The sequence below is a fragment of the Falco peregrinus genome, chromosome 13 (assembly GCF_023634155.1).
Source record: "Falco peregrinus isolate bFalPer1 chromosome 13, bFalPer1.pri, whole genome shotgun sequence".
NCBI lineage: Eukaryota > Metazoa > Chordata > Aves > Falconiformes > Falconidae > Falco > Falco peregrinus.
In genome coordinates, this window is record NC_073733.1 from 13,324,562 (window position 1) to 13,344,184 (window position 19,623).

At 40.0% G+C, this 19,623-nt stretch overlaps 1 protein-coding gene across 1 annotated transcript; it reads right to left on the reverse strand.

Moving 5' to 3' along the window:
• Positions 1-668: 668 nt before the first annotated feature.
• CENPI (centromere protein I) lies at positions 669-19,612 on the reverse strand. Its single transcript, XM_055818344.1, has 21 exons — positions 19,508-19,612; positions 17,600-17,926; positions 17,165-17,302; positions 16,098-16,216; positions 14,842-14,949; positions 13,568-13,616; positions 13,208-13,254; positions 11,802-11,891; positions 10,214-10,342; positions 9,786-9,950; positions 9,368-9,488; positions 9,077-9,168; positions 8,643-8,760; positions 8,479-8,543; positions 7,948-8,045; positions 7,401-7,536; positions 5,476-5,600; positions 4,333-4,381; positions 3,955-4,188; positions 2,279-2,320; positions 669-1,914 (listed from the first exon to the last, which is right to left on the reverse strand). The coding sequence occupies exons 2-21, from the start codon at positions 17,796-17,798 to the stop codon at positions 1,783-1,785; spliced, it is 2,256 nt and encodes a 751-aa protein (XP_055674319.1). The 5' UTR covers positions 17,799-17,926; positions 19,508-19,612; the 3' UTR covers positions 669-1,782.
• Positions 19,613-19,623: the final 11 nt, after the last annotated feature.

The following is a 19,623-nucleotide window of genomic DNA, read 5'->3' on the forward strand; positions in this document are numbered from 1 at the left end:
TGAACCCTCTTCCTGGCTAGAACTTAATGCTTTTGAGATGTATTTGCGCTCCTTTCCCCACTGACTGAGCCTACCATACACAGATTATAACTGGGTCCATGTCTCCACCTCATGTTTTCCTAAGGCTGTCAATCCCTCCACCCTGTTCCTATACAGAACCACAGTGCAGCAATATGGAAGTACAAGTCTGGTCAACACCTGACAACTGTATGGTGTAAGGACAAATGCTAAGGATCCTTAAGGAACGCAGTATGCAGGCTTTCCAGCTTAAGTGCCAGCATTTCCAATACCTTCCTGGAAGTAGCTTCATAGAAAAATAGGAGCTACCGAGCTCTCCTTCTTGGGTCCTTAGGAGTCCTTTAAGGAGTCTAACAATAGGCAACACTATTAATAGGAACTGCCAGCCAGTGATGGTGAGATAGTCCTCAGCCAACAAGCTGAGCTGGTCCAAAACAACAGTACCAGCCTTTAAAGGAGATAACTGATCATATGTTAGGGCCACATCTTGAAACATATCCACTTAGAGGAATTTGTAATTTGTGGAGCTTCCCCCGTTGAAAATACAATCACGATTTTTTAAGATCTTTCTCTTGACAGAAGTGAGCAAGCAGCACTTACAGTAGCTGAAATAATACAGTCAAATAAGAAAGGGCGATATTTCGTCTAAGTGGATCTCGCAAATTTCTCGTTCAGTCTTTATTGAAAAATTTCCTTATTCTCTTGAGAGAATATAATATGCATATTAACCAGATCATCTATTTGAGCCAAGTAAGGTACTCAACCTAGAGCCAGTCTGATTTTAAGAGGATGAAGAAACCAAACACATCCTTAGTGGCTCTGGAGTCACTCTCAGGACTGATCCCTTTACTAGGCCAAAGTACAGATTCGCAATGCAAAATTCAATGTAATCTGACCCATCTTTCAAGTGGTTACAATTCCATTTTACAACAGTGAAATATGAGACCCAAGTTCAGCTTCTCTGAACTTCTACTCAGTGTTCAAATAAAATGGCATGTTGGAAACATTTTACAGAATATAAATTATATATATGCACACATATACAACATGTACAGAACTAAAAACATGAAAAGGAAAGCTACATTTGCACTTAATAGAAAACGATGAGCTAGAGGCAACATTGTTCAAATGCTCAAATCGTTGCTAAGCCATCAACTGAGCACCAAATTTTCCAGCTGCGTTAGAAGAACATTTTAAGTACATTAGCAAAAAGATCTTTGGGAAGCTTCACAATGGAAGTGAAGTTCAGAAAGGTCAGTTTGGTCAAAGCCAGTCTGTTAAAAGCCAGTATATACACAGGCAACTGGGAAACTTTTAGTGCTCCAATCCGGTATATATATGGTATCCCAGAAAATCTGATTGTTTCTCATAATCTACTGTCAAGGAATGCAAAGCAGGTCAGGGATCAACATTACTTATAAATGAAGCAACATGGTTCATTGCAGTTTTGAGATGGAAGATGTCTGTTTCTTAATCGGAGCAGATACACCAACAAAGAAAAATGAAGATGAAAAAATGTGGATGAGGTCAGCAGCTTCAGATCAGAGAAGTTCAGCAAGGAAAAGAGGGAGTTCAGTGTCAGTGAACCAAGCCAACCTAAGCATTCCTTCGGTGTCTTTGCTTCCCTAAAATAGATGTCAGTACAAAAATGCAGACAAGGGGAATTCATTCTTTCCCAGAGGAAAGAAACAGAGCAATTAGTGACACAGTTCACTATATACTCTTCTTGTTCCAGAAGTTAAAAGGCTCCAGCAAGTCCCAGGGTCACACTTTCACACTCCCTGCTTTACTGTGAGAGGCCTGGGAAACACGATTGATGCTGCTTTCAATAAAGACCTTCAAGCCTTTTAAACCTTGCGCATAGAGATATTCCAGATACCAGTTCCACTTCTTTCCCTACAAAACCAGAAAGAATAGTCAGATGTGCAGAACATAGCGTTGTCTGTCTCTTAAGCCAGTCTGAAAAGGTCTGCAAATATCGTCTTCCGGTTTGACAACATCCATCCTAGTCTGTTCCCAAATGTCCAAACTTTTTGCTTATGTATTACACATTCTTAGCCTGAACATGACAAATCATGAACTTTTATTTAATATTAAGATGTTTATAAATCCCAGTTCTAAAATGAGCAAAGTCTACTGGATCAACAGTGAACATGTCAGGAACCAAATGAACATGGATATTAAAGCCTTCATTCCAACACTAATGGTGATGCCTTGAAAATTGCCTGGTTTTGCTTCACTAAACCAAGAAAAATCTTACCTTAATTAAACTGAAGTTGAAGGTGGTATCATCTGGCCAAGCCTTAAGGAGAGGGAATAAAAATAGTATCAAATCAGATAAAAAGTACGTCCAGAGTTGTCGGGCCTCTGCTTAGCCCCCTCCTAAACTGAGGATTGCAAGTATGTAAAGAACTTCAGGGAAATTTTTAATCATGCTTCAGAATGGGCTTCCACCATCAGCGTGCCCACAAGTGGTTAACAATATGGAGACCCTCTTGCCCTGTGCTGCAGCATTACTGGATAGCAACAGAGACTATTTATAGGTATCTTTAACCATTGTCTCTCTACAGTGTAAAAGCCACCCCCTCAAAACATTAGATAGATAATTCCCAACAATGAGAAAGAGCAAGAGGAGAGAATCTACTGACATTAGATTATTGCTTGTGTTCTCCGAGTGTGCTGCAGAGCAGTGCCCTCTGGTGCTCAGCACAGTATCTAAGAAAAGATGGCACTGCAGCTAAATAGTTTTTCCTGTCTTGAGACAGATCTGTGATAGTTGCTAAGCAATACCTCTTTCTTGGTTCTGAAGTAGGAAGAATGCAAAAGTTCTCCATCAGAAAGTTTTGGAAAGGTTTGGGTTTTTTTGGTTGGTTGGTTTGGGTATGTTTTGCTGTGGTTTTTGCTTTGGTTTTGTTTTCTTTTTTAACTTACAAAAGCTACAAGAAACCACAGAACAGAAAGGATTAGACAAGAGACATGAAAAACTTCTGCTACAACAGCAGAGACACCAAGGAAAAGAAGTTGTATAGAACAAAAATAAAATAGTCTCCTCTGGGGAAGACAAAACTTTAGTTTAATCAGAAGTAAGAGACAAACTACCTATGTTCAGGACACTGAGTATATAAATGAAGGCAAATTTGTGAAGTGTTCCTAACGAGCATTCTTTGCTTCAACTTTAACCTTAAGTTTCCCTTGCTTCATTTCAGGAATCACACCTACGCACACCTTCAGCATGCCAGTGTTCCTCAACAAAATGGTATCTTTGTGCACCCTTTGGATAGCCTACAAGACCTGATTTCTCAGAGCAGCATGCACATCTTGAAACAACTCTGGCAAGCTGCTCCCTCCACTATTCAGTAACTGCATTGGACACATGATGACACCTGGAATTCACAACTGCTACTAGCAGAGCTTGTATCAGACAATACAAGACAGTACCATATCATCTCACTTCTGTACTTGAAGTAGTTACTTGTATTTCTTGTTTAATAAGCCATTCTCAAAAGCTACTGCAAGAACCAGAAAGCACTGCTAAAAAGTTCTACTGCGTGCACTTGAATACAATTCAACTACCTCTTTCTTGACTTCCTGGAATTTAAATGTTTAGGTCATGCTCCATATTTTGTGGGGCAGGACAGTACCGGGACGCTTATACTGAATTATTTATTTCTTTATTTAGCTATTTTAGTTCTATCCTCAAAATTATCATAAGCACAAATTCAGATCTAAAACTGTCACATTCATGCTTTCATACCATGCAAACAGACTATTCAAATTGTGCCACTGATCTGACAAAAACACAGAATGCCATAACAGCTTTTGAAAGCTCAGTTGACTACAAGTCAGCCAGTAGACTGAGAAACACTTCTTTAGAGAAACTGTCAAGACAGTACATCTGGTGCTGCCAAAAGCCCAGTTGCTGACCTACACCATTACCTGCTGCAGGAAGTGGATAGCATAGCCCATCAGGGCTGGATGGTAGACAATGTTAAAGCTGGTTTTGAATTCCTGCACTGCAGTTTTCTTCAGCAGTTCATCATCCATACGAAGACCTCGAGGATGAACATCCTTCTGGAATACACTGGATGTCCACAGACAACCCACCATAGCTATGACATACTGGTTGTACTCTTGGTATGTCTGCCTGCTGAACTTGAATTGCAGTATTTTCTGAGGGACAAGAACACAAATTAATAAATAGCATCCTCAAAGCAGTTGTGTACTTCCCCCAGTCCTTAAAAGGATGCCATCAGCATTCAGCCCAGCTTCCTTGCTAAGGTTCATTCTAGCACATAGTAGGTTTGTCCACAATACCTGTTTACTCAGCTCATTTTCTTTTGCAGCCACCAAGTTGGTTCGATACCTGAAAAAACAAACAAAACCAGAAAGTTAGCAAATTTTTACTACCTACCAGTGTTGAAAAAAGCTGGGAGGAATGTATTAAGAAAGCTTATTTCCTCCACAAGAGAGATTACCAATCTTTACTGGTAAAAAAAGAGACACATATGAAAAAATAAGTGAAAGTGATTTTATCAATTTGGCATGGACCCACCCTTTCCAGACAGAGTAGGGAGACATCCCATAATACTAATCTCTTAAATGATTGAAACATCCCTGGTTTGCCTGGGACAGTCACCTTCATAAAGATAATATATGCAAGAATTAACATACAGCCTTAAAAATCAGCAGAAAAATGCAGCGTATTTTTAAGAAGGGACATTTTCATTCACTAAGCAGAGGAACAGAAGCCACTGGAAGTAATGCAACTTGACAGTTGTTCTATATAATAAGCACTAGCTCCTCTTATTTCCCAGAGATCATCCTGTCATGTTAATTACCCTGCAGACTCCTTGAGAAAAAGCCACATGGAGAGCCCTGTGCCAGCTGTCAGCAATTGGCTACTCTTCTTCTCAGATGCAACCACTGGAAACAACAAGGCCAAGCACAGCAGCCATGTTGGTGGATCCTACAGAGCGCTAAACACTGCTGGTGTTTGGACCTGCAGACAACATAAGGCAATCCCAAATTCCCAGGGTTTGGAGGTGGCAGAATTACTTCCTAATCAGCACACATTACAGAATTTGTAAGGAAAAGATCAGGTTTAGTGGTCAAAGCACAGGAGCGAGAAGCTGTATAGTAACTACTAGTGATTCCAGCTGGCTGACTTAAGTTGTCTCAAAGCAATATGGGAACTCCTTTCTTCACATATGAAAGATATGGAAATAATACTAGGAAAGAGGTCACAATCCTGCTATTTTGGATAACAGACAAAAAAAAAAAGAGTAGGAACTACAGCTATAAAATCCTGTATCATGAAAGCTGGACACAATTGGAACTTTCACCTTTGCCTTGCATGGTAAGAAAAAGTAATTTCAGATTTTACAACAAAGTAATTTTATTTCCAACAGACTGAAAGAGAAGACAAGGAGTCCCTACAGCTCACACCATTTGTAGTACCTGTACATAATGTAGCAGAGCTGATTCAAGCTGACAGAATCCATGCTGAGAAGAGCTGGATAGAAAATTCCAGCAGGAGGCATTATCAACAAAGGCAGATTGTACCCCAGATACATGTCACACACCTACAGGAATGAAGCAAATCCAGGCAGATTACTACAGCCATTAACAAATCCCAAAGCATCTAAGAGCAAAAGACAGCATGACACTGCGTTCCAGCCAGCGCTATCAACTTCACCTAGGAGGGAAGGCCAGGGTGAAGCAATTCCCTTTGTTTTCTTCTCAGTATGAGACACACACTGGTGAATATGTCTCAGTCTCTGCTTCAACCATTTAGGTATGCCATATGTTTTGACACTGTTACTTGCAGAGACAAAACTACCCAGGATCCAAGTAAAAAAGTAGCAGCCATTTTTTTTTTTTTTTTCTGATCTTTTGGATCATTCTGAAATATATATAGCTGGGATTGCACTTAAACCTGACCTAGCTGGGATTGCACTTAAACCTGACCTTATTCCTAACCTGGTTTGCTAATACCAGCAAGCCAAACACACCGTACATCTCTTCCAGTTGGGAAATTAAATCTTTCTATTTGACCTTGCTGGAATTGCATGAACACGCAATGAAGCTTTGTTCTAAGAAAAGACGATATGGCCATAAAACATGGGTTTATCATCAGACTTATGTTTAGAATTTAAGGTTGAGTTTCAAGTAAAAAAGACATTTTAAAATAATTTCTGCAGACTTTACAAGATCTTCAGCTATGACGACACTGAAAGCGATTGCTGTAACTTAACACATTACGTCCTCTATAGCTTAGCCACAGTAATTTTTCCCAAAGGTATGCATCATTCTCAGACAAATAGTGTTCTAAGAACATGCCTATCTAGTTACTACCATTCAGACCATAACAATTAATCTGTGACAGCCCGCCATCCCAAAGATGGACACTTTTTACATTTTGTTAGATTAGGCACAACTGTTTTAAGACTCCTTCCCTTATCCTCCTAACAGATTTTTCACCAGATTGTTTGCCAGACCTTCACCTTTCCTCCTGCCCTCAGTACAGCTATACCATGTAAGGCATAGGCAGATATTTGTAATTTAACTGAATTACTGATATTTTCAGAAAACTAGACTTTGTACTTAATATCTCAGCTGCATGATTTTAGAAATCTCTGGGAGTTCTGAATACATAAGCAAAATGTCAAGAAAAAATTAAAATCCTAGTTGTCTGCTAGAACACCAATAATCATATATCCAAGGGTGCATGATTCCCTGTATATTTCCATAAAAATGAATATTCATTTATTTTAAACACAGCCTTATAACAAGTGCTGTTGCCCATTAGTTTTGTGCATTTTTAATGGACATTTTAGTCACAAGTAGATCCCAGAACTATCGTTTTTTCTACTCATCACAATTTTATTCAAATTGTAGAAGCAACAGCTGCATGGCTGGAGTTCACATGGCAGTAAGCACATCTACAGAGAGGATGCGAGGAAGCTAGAGAATAGGCATAAGCCTATTTTATGCTTCTTAGTTTGTCTATAGGACAAACTGAAAAAACTTCAATTTTTAAGGGAACATTTAAGAAAAAAATATCAGGATATGTTGTTTGAAATTGAACTGAACGTTGCTCTTTTCTATAAATTAGCTTTAAACTTGTTATGCCATATTGTTACTTCCCTTTCATAGTTCACCTCTAACTTAAGACTAGCCACTTTCCAGCAGTGTATTCTGTTCTGCCTATGGATGCAGCAGCAATCACCTGTAGATCTACCAAGTATTGGGAACATTCTTGCATTTAACCACAAAGTTCTGTAAATTATAGTGAGGAAGGTGTTTTCATGCTCTAGCTGTAAAAGTGCTAACAGTCTTTAGAGTACTGGGATTTTGAAAGTCAAAATGAATAGGATACATACGGTCTCATAGAAATCCAAGATGAAGTACAGCAAGAAAGTAGTATTATTTTCCAAACGCAACGCAACAGTAGAGATCCATCCGACAAAGTGGACAAGTTCAGCCACTGTGTTCACTAGTCCAGAAAGAGTGGTATTCCTGCAGCAATGGCATGATGCAGTGTTAGTATACGCACCTCTTTGCAAACGGTAAAGAATGGTAAAAAAGAAACTGAAGATTATCCTTTTGCTGCACCAGGCATTCAGCAACATGCATTTGCTCTTCAGTATACCCACTAACACATTGTTACCAATATTATAAACATGTCAGCTGCTAGTGTTACAAGGATTTTGACCTCTGGACATTTCAGTTTTCAATGTCAACAGAAACACTTCTTAAAAAAGAACAAACAGGATTGACAAGGTAGTTTACAATATAGAAGGTTAATAATGCTGTCATGTTTATGCTAAGTCAGTCTTTATGCTAGATAGTAGGGGTAGAACATATATATAAATACACTAGTGAACAATGTACAGAGCACTGTATCGCACTTATTTCAGACAAACTTACAAAGAATGGACTTGAAAGCCAGACTCTGAATTCAGATGAATCACATGCCAATTTAACCAGTTACACAACAGCTCTTTGAGGCTCTCAAGAACACTGCACTGCAAGAGACAAAAAAGAAAACAGGCTGACAGCAATTTATATAAGTGAATTACACTAAATAAAAAATGCCATGAGAATTGACATATACAAGGAATGATACCAAGAGTTTCGTATGCATTACGTAGCTTTTCTTGGAGAATGTGAGTTTCAAATACTGAGTTAAAATTGCAATAAACCAAACCAGCTATTGTCTTGCGTACTATCAGCCCTTTTTATTTCCAGTGCCCTAGTTTAATTCCAGTCAAAAAAGAAAATCTCAAAGGCACTCAAATTCCTGAAGAAGTTACATTGTAAGTATATATTTTACCCTTATTTGGGCACAGACTTCCCCAAAAGAAGTCCCCTATACAATGCCTCAGACTGCTACACCTGACATAAGTGCAGACAGCAATATCAACTAGAATAAACAGCCACTGTATTCACTTAAGTTACCTTAAAGTAAAGAGATGATGTGAAAAAGAGCTGTGCTAGAGGATCATAGAGATGTGACTTCATTTCTGAAACAAATGAGAAACCAGTATGATAATCTGTGCACAAATTTTATCCCCCAAGATCAGACACTGTCCAGCCTCACCCAAAGGATGTACAACACATACCAGAGAAACTGTTAAGGGGGATCCAACTCACAAGCCTGAGGAATTGTGATCGGCAGGAGAAGCCGTCCCAGAGAGGAAGGCTCCTATACAGGAACTCTTCACAGGAAGAAAATCCCTCCTACAAAGCAGAGGATGAACGTTCAAAAATTCATCTTATATGCCTGCACCTTGCCAGCCTCACTTCACCCTGGAAAAGGGGCTTACACCTCCTTCCTGCCATACAGTTCACCAGGACATTCAAATTATCATTCTCAAATTATTTTTCCTGCAGAAAACAAGACCATCTCCAGAAAAATCGACCTACTCTAAGAATATGTATTTTTATTAATTGAGACAATGTCACTTCTCAGAGATACTACAGGAAACAGGTAAGTCCCAAAAGTATGTTACGACAAGACTGTGAAATCCTTGGCTTACACAAAACGGGCACTTACCTGCAAAAAGCACTCTGTTTTGTAGACAGTCTCCAGGAAGTCCTTGAATTCTTCTTCATGTTGGTAATTATCAGCCACACACCAGGTGCATTCTAAATCAGAAAGCATACTGTATTTGAATATGAACACAGCAAGAATAACAATCAGAAACAAAATCCAGTTTTCCTCCAGTTGTTATAAGCCTATGTGATTATCACTATAAAACTGAATAGCACAGTACCATTGTTGAAAGGTGACAAGCCTCACACATCCTTTGCATGGTAGGGAGGTAAAGTAATACCAAGCTCCTACCTTCCTGAAGAACCTGGCTCATCCAATAGTACAGCCTCAAGAAAACAGATTCATCTTTGATGCAATTCATATAGTGAAGCAATAAAGGGTTTGTTAGCACTGAACCCATCTGGGAAGGAAACTGCAAGAGAAATCAAGAAAATGTTATTTAATATTTACAGCAGCAAGTTGCTAGAGAATCTCATTCTATCAGTTGTCCAGTCCTTTTACCAGTAACAAGACCATCTCCAGTTGTTATTGGAGTATATACACCAGTGACAAGACCAAGTCCAGATGAGTTGTGACCCTCAGGTAGGACTAGATGCTCTGTTAGAACTAGGTAGTCCACATACTCTTCACATGTAAGCAGGGCATAGAGGAATATAGTTTGATCTCTGAAAACATTCAGTGAGCTTACCAAGACCTTCCTGAAACTCACCTCTAGACGGTGGATATTTTGTAGGAGCTGAGGAAAGGTCTGTAGCTGCTCCACTGGAAAGGACTCATTCATCCTGTACAAATCAACATGGTTTTTTTCCCTGTCCTCTTCTAAATCATTTTTGTTTGTACTGTTTGCAGGTATAATCAACTGGGTATTCCATTTCTGTAGAAAAGAAACAGAAATGAATAGCAATGACTCAGTTTCCAATGCAATCAGGTATGCTTGTGACCAGCATTCCTGTAAAGACCCTGGTTTTTGCAAAAAAGGTATCCAGGCTTTCATTATAATGGGAATGCTGCATTTCTATATAGCTACTCCACCCTTCCCAGTGCTGAAATAAAGCCTGACTCCCAGTATTTGGCAATATTCATAATTAAAGTAGCTACTTGACACCTTCTAGGGTCTATCTTAGGCCCATAACCTACCCTTTTTCGTGACCGAAGTTGAACTGTGCCTAAGAACAGCAGCCGGGGCACTGGAGAGTTCTGTTTGTTTCTTTGCCTTACTGCGTTGATTGCTGCTTTCCATGGGCCCTCTGAATTCTTGAAATAAGTCTGAAAACATAAATCAGATATCTATACAAGTCGTCAAACTAAAGCAAAGCAACAGAAAGATCAGTTTCTAGCCTAATAAACATGACCACAGTATGTGTAATACACTCAACTCTGCTTGACAGACCAAGAGGCTAGGTTTTCACAGCACGGAACTCTCATCACTCCTCAGTTTCATTACCTTTTATGACTACAATTCAAGTTATGCTTTTATTTCCTTCTGGTGTCCCCTTCTTCAGAAGAAATCTCCAGCACTTCTGATTTATAATCCTCATTGAGATCAATCATCAGTTCATAGATTAAACCTCAAGTATACATTGAAATAAAACATGACCAAGGTATGCTTTTGCAAGTTGCTAGGAAAGTTTCCCAAATTCAGCATCAGTGATACCCACCAAACAGAACGATTCCATGAGTAATCAAGTCCTCAAGTTAATGTAGATACTACCGCTAAAAAGAAAACTGGAAAAATGAACCCAACACCTTTTCTGCACAAAACTTTTTGTCACTTCAATTACAATGAGCCTTTAAATCCCAATCAAGTGCCAAACCATCATAAAAGTATTCAGATTGGTTTGGGTCTAGGTAATCAAGCTATTATACAAGTCAACACAGTTTATTCATAAAAACAGTTGAAGATGTACTTGGGTTTTAGTTGCTAGTTATTTCACTTCTGTGCATGCCAAAAATTGTAAATTCTCCAACAGACAGCACAATGCTAAGTATAAATTTATACAGCAAAGTACATAAGCAGATTGAAATCAAACAAGCTTTCTTTTATAGAAACACAACTTGTCTACATATAAATTGTCTTCTAAAAAAAGTCAAAAAACAAAACAAACCTTAAGTCTATCCCATTGAAGTAACAAAAGAAAATTTGTTGCAGAATTTAGGTCTTGCTGCTATTTTCTGATACATATATTCAGTTTCTTCTACATATGTTCTACTTGGTCAAAGGGCTAAGCATACATGTAGGCCTCTCTAAAAGCAGAGTAATTTTTTGCTGTTACCTTGAGGCTCTGACAAATCACCTTACTATATTTTTCCCCACTTTTTTCTCTTTCTTATGGCATAGACTTCCCAAGTGGGAAGTTACTTACTGACTTCCATTGTTATTTGTACTTAAAGTGAGCAACTTGAACAATGCCTTGTCCAAATAAGACACCTGGTTTCCTGAAGAACTTAACTTTGTGTCAAACAAGTCAAAACCAGCAAAAACACCAAAAGGAGGATTAAAGTAATCCTCGTAAGGATAAAAGTGGATACCATTCCATTCCAAATCATCTCATTGTGCTGAAGAGGAAAGAAAACACAAGGAATCCTCATTAAGTCTGATTTTTCCAGTGAAAAGAGTAAATAGAATTAATCTTCACCACTAAATCATGGTACAGCTTAAGTGGAAATCTTGGTACAAATACTGGCGTAAGTACTGGTTCCAAATAGATTAAATCCAGTTCCTTACCTTCACTTTCCCAGGAAGGGTTATCGTCACCAGCTCAGGACAGAAGATTTTGTAAAGTGATAGTAGAGCCTGCAGATGAGACTGCATTCCCTGTAAAATAGCAGCACAAGAGGAAAAATGTGGGGGATGTATTTAATATACAAATGGAATACTGTATTCTAGAAGCAAAAAAACCCCCAGTGATTACTAAAAGCTTTCTAAAGCTACATGTCAGTAAGTAACCGTACATGAACAACTGCAAATGAAATGAAGGACAGGAACTGTGTAAGTATCACAGGAAGGGGACTGAAGAAGGAACTTGCTGTAGTCAAAACTAATAAAAAAGGAACTTAATCAACAGTCTTCAGCTGTCTAAATGCTCCAAAACCACGCTGTTATAGTGTTGTGGTTTAAGCCCAGCCAGCAACCAAGTACCACGCAGCTGCTCACTCACTTCTCTCCCCCAACAGGATGAGGAAGAGAATTGGGGGGGGTGGGAGGTAAAAAACATGGGTTGAGATAAGAACAGTTTAAAAATTGAAATAAAATAGGAACAGTAGCAATAACAATAATTACAATGAAGAGGAGAGGGCGAGAGAGGAATAAAACCCAAGGTGGGGGGGGGGGGGGACGACGGGATGGGGGACAGACAGGAACCACCAAAAAATAAGTGATGCACAATACAATTGCTCACCACCCACTGACCCATGCCCAGCCAGTCTCCTAGCAGCGATGGGTGCTTCCCGGCCAACTCCCCCAGTTTATATACAGAGTATGTCATTCTATGGTACGGAACGTCCCTTTCGGTAGTTTGGGTCAGCTGTCCTGGCTCTGCTCCCTCCCAGCTTCTTGTGCACCTACTCTCTGGCAGAGCATGGGAAATTTCAAAAGCCCTTGACTTAGAGCAACCGCTACTTTAGCAACAACTAAAACAGTGTGTTATCAACATTATTTTCAGACTGAATCCAAAACACAGCACTGCACCAGCTACTAAGAAGAAAATTAACTCTATCCCAGCAAAAACCAGGACATACAGGTTTTCTTACAAAAAAACAGGACAAGATCCTCTACAATCTTCTATTTCTCAGTCGCTTTTGTTACTACTAGAAAAAGGAGGAGGAATAGAAAATTAAAAGTGGTAATACATAAATTAAGCTGCCCCTTGATTCAGAGATTTTACCACACCTAGCCATAAAATGTATAGCTTTGTGCATGCCATTGCATGTGCTCGCAAAACGCAAATGAGAATTAGGGACGCACATTCAAAATAGACAAGGCTTGATGCTACAAAGACTACAACCTACGATTCCAAGTCTAACCTTGTCCTGAGACACTAGCCAACGCTGCTCCGTCCTGTAAGGACATCAGTCTTACAAAATGCCTTATTAACCACAGTTCAAACACTGGAAGATCTAAAATAAACTCACCATTTTTGCTTGGAGGTCAAGCAGTCTCCTAATCCGAAAAGGTTTGACTGGAAATACAATTAAGAACATAATGGATTTAAAAACCACTATCAGACATTCAAGCAAAAATGCAGTATCACTTTTATTATAGAAAGTCACAGCAAAGCAATCAGAACCAATCAATCTTTCTAGGCTAATAGACAGGTTTCCAAATCAGAAAGCTTTACACAAATCAGACTGACCTACCATCTCATGCTTCCTTGCCTCAAAAGCAATATATTGGCTAGTCATTGTATTAGCTCCATTGGAAGAAAAGGCAGCGCCAGCAAAAAGAATAAGACATAAAATGGTATTCCATCTCATATAATTGGATAGACTCACCATTTTCTTTCCTGGTCAGCAGGTAGAGCAGGTGGCAGACATAAGGGCACTGCAAAGAAAAGGCAGCAATGAACTATCCTGCATGTGCAGACTGCTAACCAGGATACACTAAAAGCAACATACAGGCTTCACAAGTTAATACTGTTTCATTCAGTTGGCTGCGCTGTGTCCCCGTTAGGGCAGAGTATACCTTACTTCCCCCCTCAGGAAACAGCATGTTTTTCACGTCACATATGTCAGTTTTATTTAGAAATATCTGCACTATGAACAGTCCCTATAGTAAGACTGGAGCTCACTGCATATATTGATTGTTTTTTGGAACATAATCTAGATATCTCAGGAGCCAGCAGTGAAAAGTACAATTACATTTTCAAACAGAAAGGCACCTTTGAATCAAAATAATTAGAGCTTCTAACTACACTTGAGACTGTAAGGGTCTTAAATTAGTTTCACACCAACTCCAGCATGCTTTCCAATTGGTCCATCATGCTTGAAAATACTGTTTTAAAGAGTAAGAACTTAAATCAGTTTTATGAAAAGGTTATAACTAATAAAAACATAAAACTATTAAAATCTTTCCAAGAAATAAAACTCAAACTTAAGGAACTTTAAAAGTCTTAACGACAAAATATTCTAAACTGAAAGAATATCAACTATTTCATTTCTGTCTCATATGACTGCCAAGACCATCTTAATATGAACTGAATCCAAACACTTCTAATATTCGAGCACCTGGATTTTATAGTTGCCATAAAGCATAAATCTCCTGATTGCTTGTTCTCATTTAAACTATATCTCAAATCAATCCATTAGAACACCATTTAGTTTTTCACCTTTAAATAAATATTGCTATAAAACGTTTTTCTTTTAGCGTGAGGTATGCAGCACATCAGTTTCTCCCCAGGAGTGGGAGACTTCACCTGCTGATGTCCAATATAAAAGGCAATCCCAGAGACTGCACCAGCATCATAGTTACTCTTGGGTATTTAGACAGAATATCCTGTCACTGTTTGTGATGCAGGCTAACAATGCTTGGAAACATGTTTAAACAACCAGACCCCAGCACAAAGTAAATTAACCCTACAGTACTTCCCTGTTTATGAATTTAAGTTTTACTCAGCAATCTTAGAATGCAAAATGAAAAAAAAAATTCCAGCCATCAGAAAATAGCCTCTAACCAACAGCTACTCCAGACTACTTTGAGTATTAATATGCATACTAATGAACATTTAGGTTTATTTTGTCGATTCCACATATTCTTCAGCTATCCTTACCATCTTCTCATCTTGCAGGAAGGAAAAGAAGAAACCGTAGAGGGCATAAATTTGTTCCTTGTGATCAATGAAGTCAAACATTGTGATCAGCCATTTTAAAAAAAGCAGCTGCAGGCAAGAAAAAAGACATATTACATCATGATGGGCAAAAGCAAGACCAACCGATCACTAGCTGATTTAAGAGACACAACCATTAAGGTTACACGCCACTCTCAAGGACCACCAGATAGCTACAGATGAGCAGTACAGGAATAATTTAGCTATGGAAGAAAGTCTGCCAAAAGCACAAACACCCGTATCAGAATGGAAAAAGCAGCTGAGATCCGAGTATGTGCTAACCATCAAATATGATCTGAGGGCCCCTCACAAGACAGACATTGAGGTACTGGAGCACATCCAAAGAAGGGCAACAAAGCTGGTGAAGGGCCTAGAGCACAAATCTTATGAGAAGCAGCTGAGGGAACTTGGGGAATATAGCCTGGGAAAAAGGAGGCTCATGGAAGACCTTATGCCCTCTACAACTACCTGAAAGTAGGTTGTAGCAAGGCAGGTATCAGTCTCTTCTCCCAAGTAGCAAGTGATAGGACTTGCTATCTACTCATTAAGAGGAAAGAGCCTCAAATTCCACAAGGGGAGGTTGAGACTGGATGTTAGGAAAAATTTCTTCATGGAAAGGGTGGTCAAGCATTGGAACAGACTGCCCAAGGGAGTGGTTGAGGCACTGTACCTGCAGGTATTTAAGACACGTAGATGCGGTGCTTTAGGGACATGGTTTAGTGGTAGACTTGGCAGTGTTAGGTTAACAGCTGGACTTGATCTTAGAAGTCTTTTTCCAACCTAAATGATTCTATGATGTAAACTTTGGGGAGACTATGTGAAGACAAAAGACTGTTTTGCTAATGTTAAGTCAAGTCCTGCTGCCATGGCCAAAGTACACAGAACCTATGGGATACCCTTGCTGAAGATGGTGAAGAATGCCTCACATAGCTGAAGTATTTCACAGAAATATTGGTGGAGAAACCATTCCTAAGGAATTCAGATACGTAAGGCAAGCAGGAACTGTGCAAACTTCCAATCACACTTTAAAAAAGCATTCTTCAGTTCCCACTGCCATTCCAGCAATGGGGGTGTCTGCCAACCTTTCTAAATGACAGTATGTTAGGTAAGTATTTCCAGGATTTTTGCTTCCTGAAAATAATCTGTCCTCACCATCCCTGTGCAGAAGCAATAACTACTGTGAGCATTTACTAAGTTACCTGGACATTGCCTGAGCATTTGCCGACACAGAGCCAAGATACAGATGAAACCACAGAATTTTCTGGTATTACTGAGGCTGGAACCAGGCTCTTCAGTAAATGAGTATTCAGTGTATCAGCTGGAAAATACACAATTTTAAATAAGACTGTGCTCATGTACCAGGTTCTTTAATAGGGTTTTGCAGCTTCAGTCAAAATTTCCTCTGGACAAGATTATTCAAAGCTTCATTGCTTAAATTAACAGCACACAAGAATCTAGTAGGGACTTACCTATCTCTCAATTTTTTTGAGGTACAGTTCTTCCCAACTTAAAGAAAGAAAACGGAATATCGAGTATCGGCAAGACAACCAAAAGTAACACAAATTTCTGGTAATATTCAACAACCAGTTCCTTCAGCAAAAGTCTGTATGACTGTCAGTCAGACATCAGCAGATAAATGTTCTGGAGGTAAGCTAGTAATTTTAAATCAAGTACAGCACTAAATGACTTGCATAGTGGGAAACAAATCTTGTGTGCTCCTCTAGGGTTGGAGGGAGGGGGAAGTTTAGGGGGGTTTATTTTTATTGAATATTTCATTATTTAGAAGCACCAATGTTGGCCACCACTTCTAAGAAAGCAGCATAATGGCTGCACTGACACTGCTGAATTGATTGTTAGGATGACATTTTAAATTTAGCAAATCTCACTAACACAACTATGTGTTTGTTCAATTATTTTGATCAAAGAAACCTATACAAACAGTTACAACAAGGAAAAAGACACAATGACTGCTAAGGACACCCTTTAAGCCTATCAGAGACCTGCAGTTACAAGCAAAGGAAATAAGCTTCTCAAAAAATATCTGTAACAAGCTGAAATGTCTTTCTGGATATCACTCCCCTGTAGCAAGAACTGAGGTTATTTTTAGCATGAACTCAGAAATTACACTGAAACATTCCAGAAAGATTTTATGCTTCATATAAGTACCTACAATACAGTCACCGTAAACACATTATCTCAAGCAGGTTTGACTAGAGGGGAAAAAGATGTTCTCAGAAAACATGCTAGTAGTACATAAACATTTTACCAAATTTGCCACTGAGTGCCACATTTAGCAATATAGCAAATCCTTCAGGGGGTAACCCTCTTTGCAAGGCAATGCTTTCCACAGTAGTCAAGTGTTTCTGCAGAGCGTGGTCCTTTTTCAGTGAAACACGATCTTGAACTAGGGGGGGAAAAAAAAAAAAAAAAAAAAGAGTTGACAAACACAAGGATGAAACAGCTGAACTGAAAATTAACCATTTTAAACTTCTCTGCATGGTCCTTACATATATTCCTTTTTGTTGGGTTCTGTATATATTAATAGAAAGGGGAAAACTTTTTAAGGCATTAAAAAATTATTACAAAGCTCAGGCATTAAAGAGAGAAAACAGCAGGTAAAATTATTTTATTGTTATTGTTACTAAAAATTTAGTTATTATCCTTTTCAGTCCAAGGTACCTAACCTTAAAACTGCTCTTACCTTTCTCAAAGAAGCTCAAAGCTTGCTCAAGAGAGTCTTGCTTGCTGCCATTTTTCTGATCGTTAGGAGACTGATGATTCTGAACACTTTTTTCAGGGTCAATTCTCCCTCCTTTTTGCCATGCAGAGAGATCGGTTTGATGTTTATGGTGAACTTGCAGAGGCTGCTTTGGGGTCTTAGAAGTCTGACTTCGCTGCATCTTTTCAGACTGCCAACTGAGACTGAAGAATTTTACTCATTTGTCACGTGGGTTCCAATCCTTCATTACAAAGCAGCAAGAAAGCAGATCAGCCTCCGACAGCTGAAGAACATCAGAGAGCTGGTTCCCTGCAAGAAAAGAAAAAATTATTTTCCTGACAAACAGACTGTAGAGGGATACTGTATAAGGTAACAAAGTAACTTGAGGAAAACATTTGGAGTTGCCTGCTCCCAAAAAGACCATACAATACTCAGAAGGTGCATAAACAGTGTATCAAAACTCCATTCTTTCTTTCGCGAAAAAATGGAAGAAAAAAAAAAAAATCACAAACAACATTAAACTCCACTCCTTTTATTTAAAAGTTACCTGATAAAATTTTGTATAGTATTTTTATCCAAAAATTAACATAACCAGAAAGTTAACAAAACACAGTCAACAGTTTTCTTCTGAGCTTATTTTGTGGATTATCAGTTTATTTACTTGTCTGTGTATGCCAGTGTAATCAGGAAACAGGTCGTGATTTCCTGCAAGGCAGCATACGGATTTTAGAGGATCATAACAGCACTTATCTTCCTACTTTAAAAAAATTGGTTTCTTCTGCAGTGTTTCTACCTATCAACTAGGACTAAAAAAATGACACTTTAGTACACTTCCAAGTATGAGAGCTACCAACACTGCAAAACCGCCTAGCTCCGAGTGAAATACAACCATGAAAAGCAGAATTTTCTCCTCAATATGTTGGAGATATCAACTTTTCACCCACAAGATGTGAAATTTTACTACAATCTCCAGGATTTGGTTGAGTATGCATGCATGTTCCTGGATTGCTGGAGCCTATCTTTTGCTTCCCAGCTTTCCTGACACAGTAAACCAGAACGATTCACAATTCACACTCCCTCTTCAGCTCTCACTTCCTTAGGACGTTAGAATCATCCCTATTTTCCTATAGGTTTGTTTGTCACTGACTTCTCTGTGCAGCATACCAAGAAGAAATCTATGCATAGCTATGTCAAGACCTCCTCTGAAGCACACGCAGTGTATTTGCATTTACAAATGAAACTTACTGACTCCAGGTGAAACGTACCCCCTCAGCATTCAAAAGCAACACCGAAGACATAGGAACTCCCACAAAAATGCTTTGCATGATGGTGCCTAAGAATAACAGATGCTACAAAACAGCAGAAACTCCCGGTAACGACTGCGGTGCGGTTAGAGGAGCTGGAACTGACAGGTAAGGGTTGCAGAAATCGCTGAACGCTCTGGGATCTTGGCGCTTGCCCCCCGAATCGGGGCAGGCGGCTCAGGAAGGGCAGAGCCAGCAGCCCTGGGTCACCACAGCGCGGGCTGCAGCCGCAGCTCTCGCACCGGCTCCCCGGGCGCCGGCCCCACCCGTTTTGTTGTGGATTTTTTTCTGGCTCTGCCAGGAAGGCCTGGTGTGGGAGAGGCCTTAACGCACAACTACCGGGCAGGCTGGCCCAGCAAACCCACCGCCGCGCGGGTTCCGCGGTGCCAGGCGCTCCCACGCCGCTGCGGGCACGGACGCCCCTCTCCCCCCCCCCCCAGCTCCCCACAGCGGCGCCCTCCGGCCGCCCGCAGCAGACCCGAGGGAGCGGAGGGAGCCGCGGCCCTCCCGGCTTAGGGGCCCCAAACCCGTCGGGAGAAACCGCCCCGGTGCAGTGCCCAGCCGGGGGTCCCGCCGCAGCCCCCACCTGCCACGGGCGCCAGCTCCAACCGCCCGCAGTTCAAACTCCGCGCCGCTCGCCGCGCATGCGCGCTGCCGCCTGCCGCGGGGGGGGAGGCGGGGGCGCGGCCCTGAGCCCGGCGG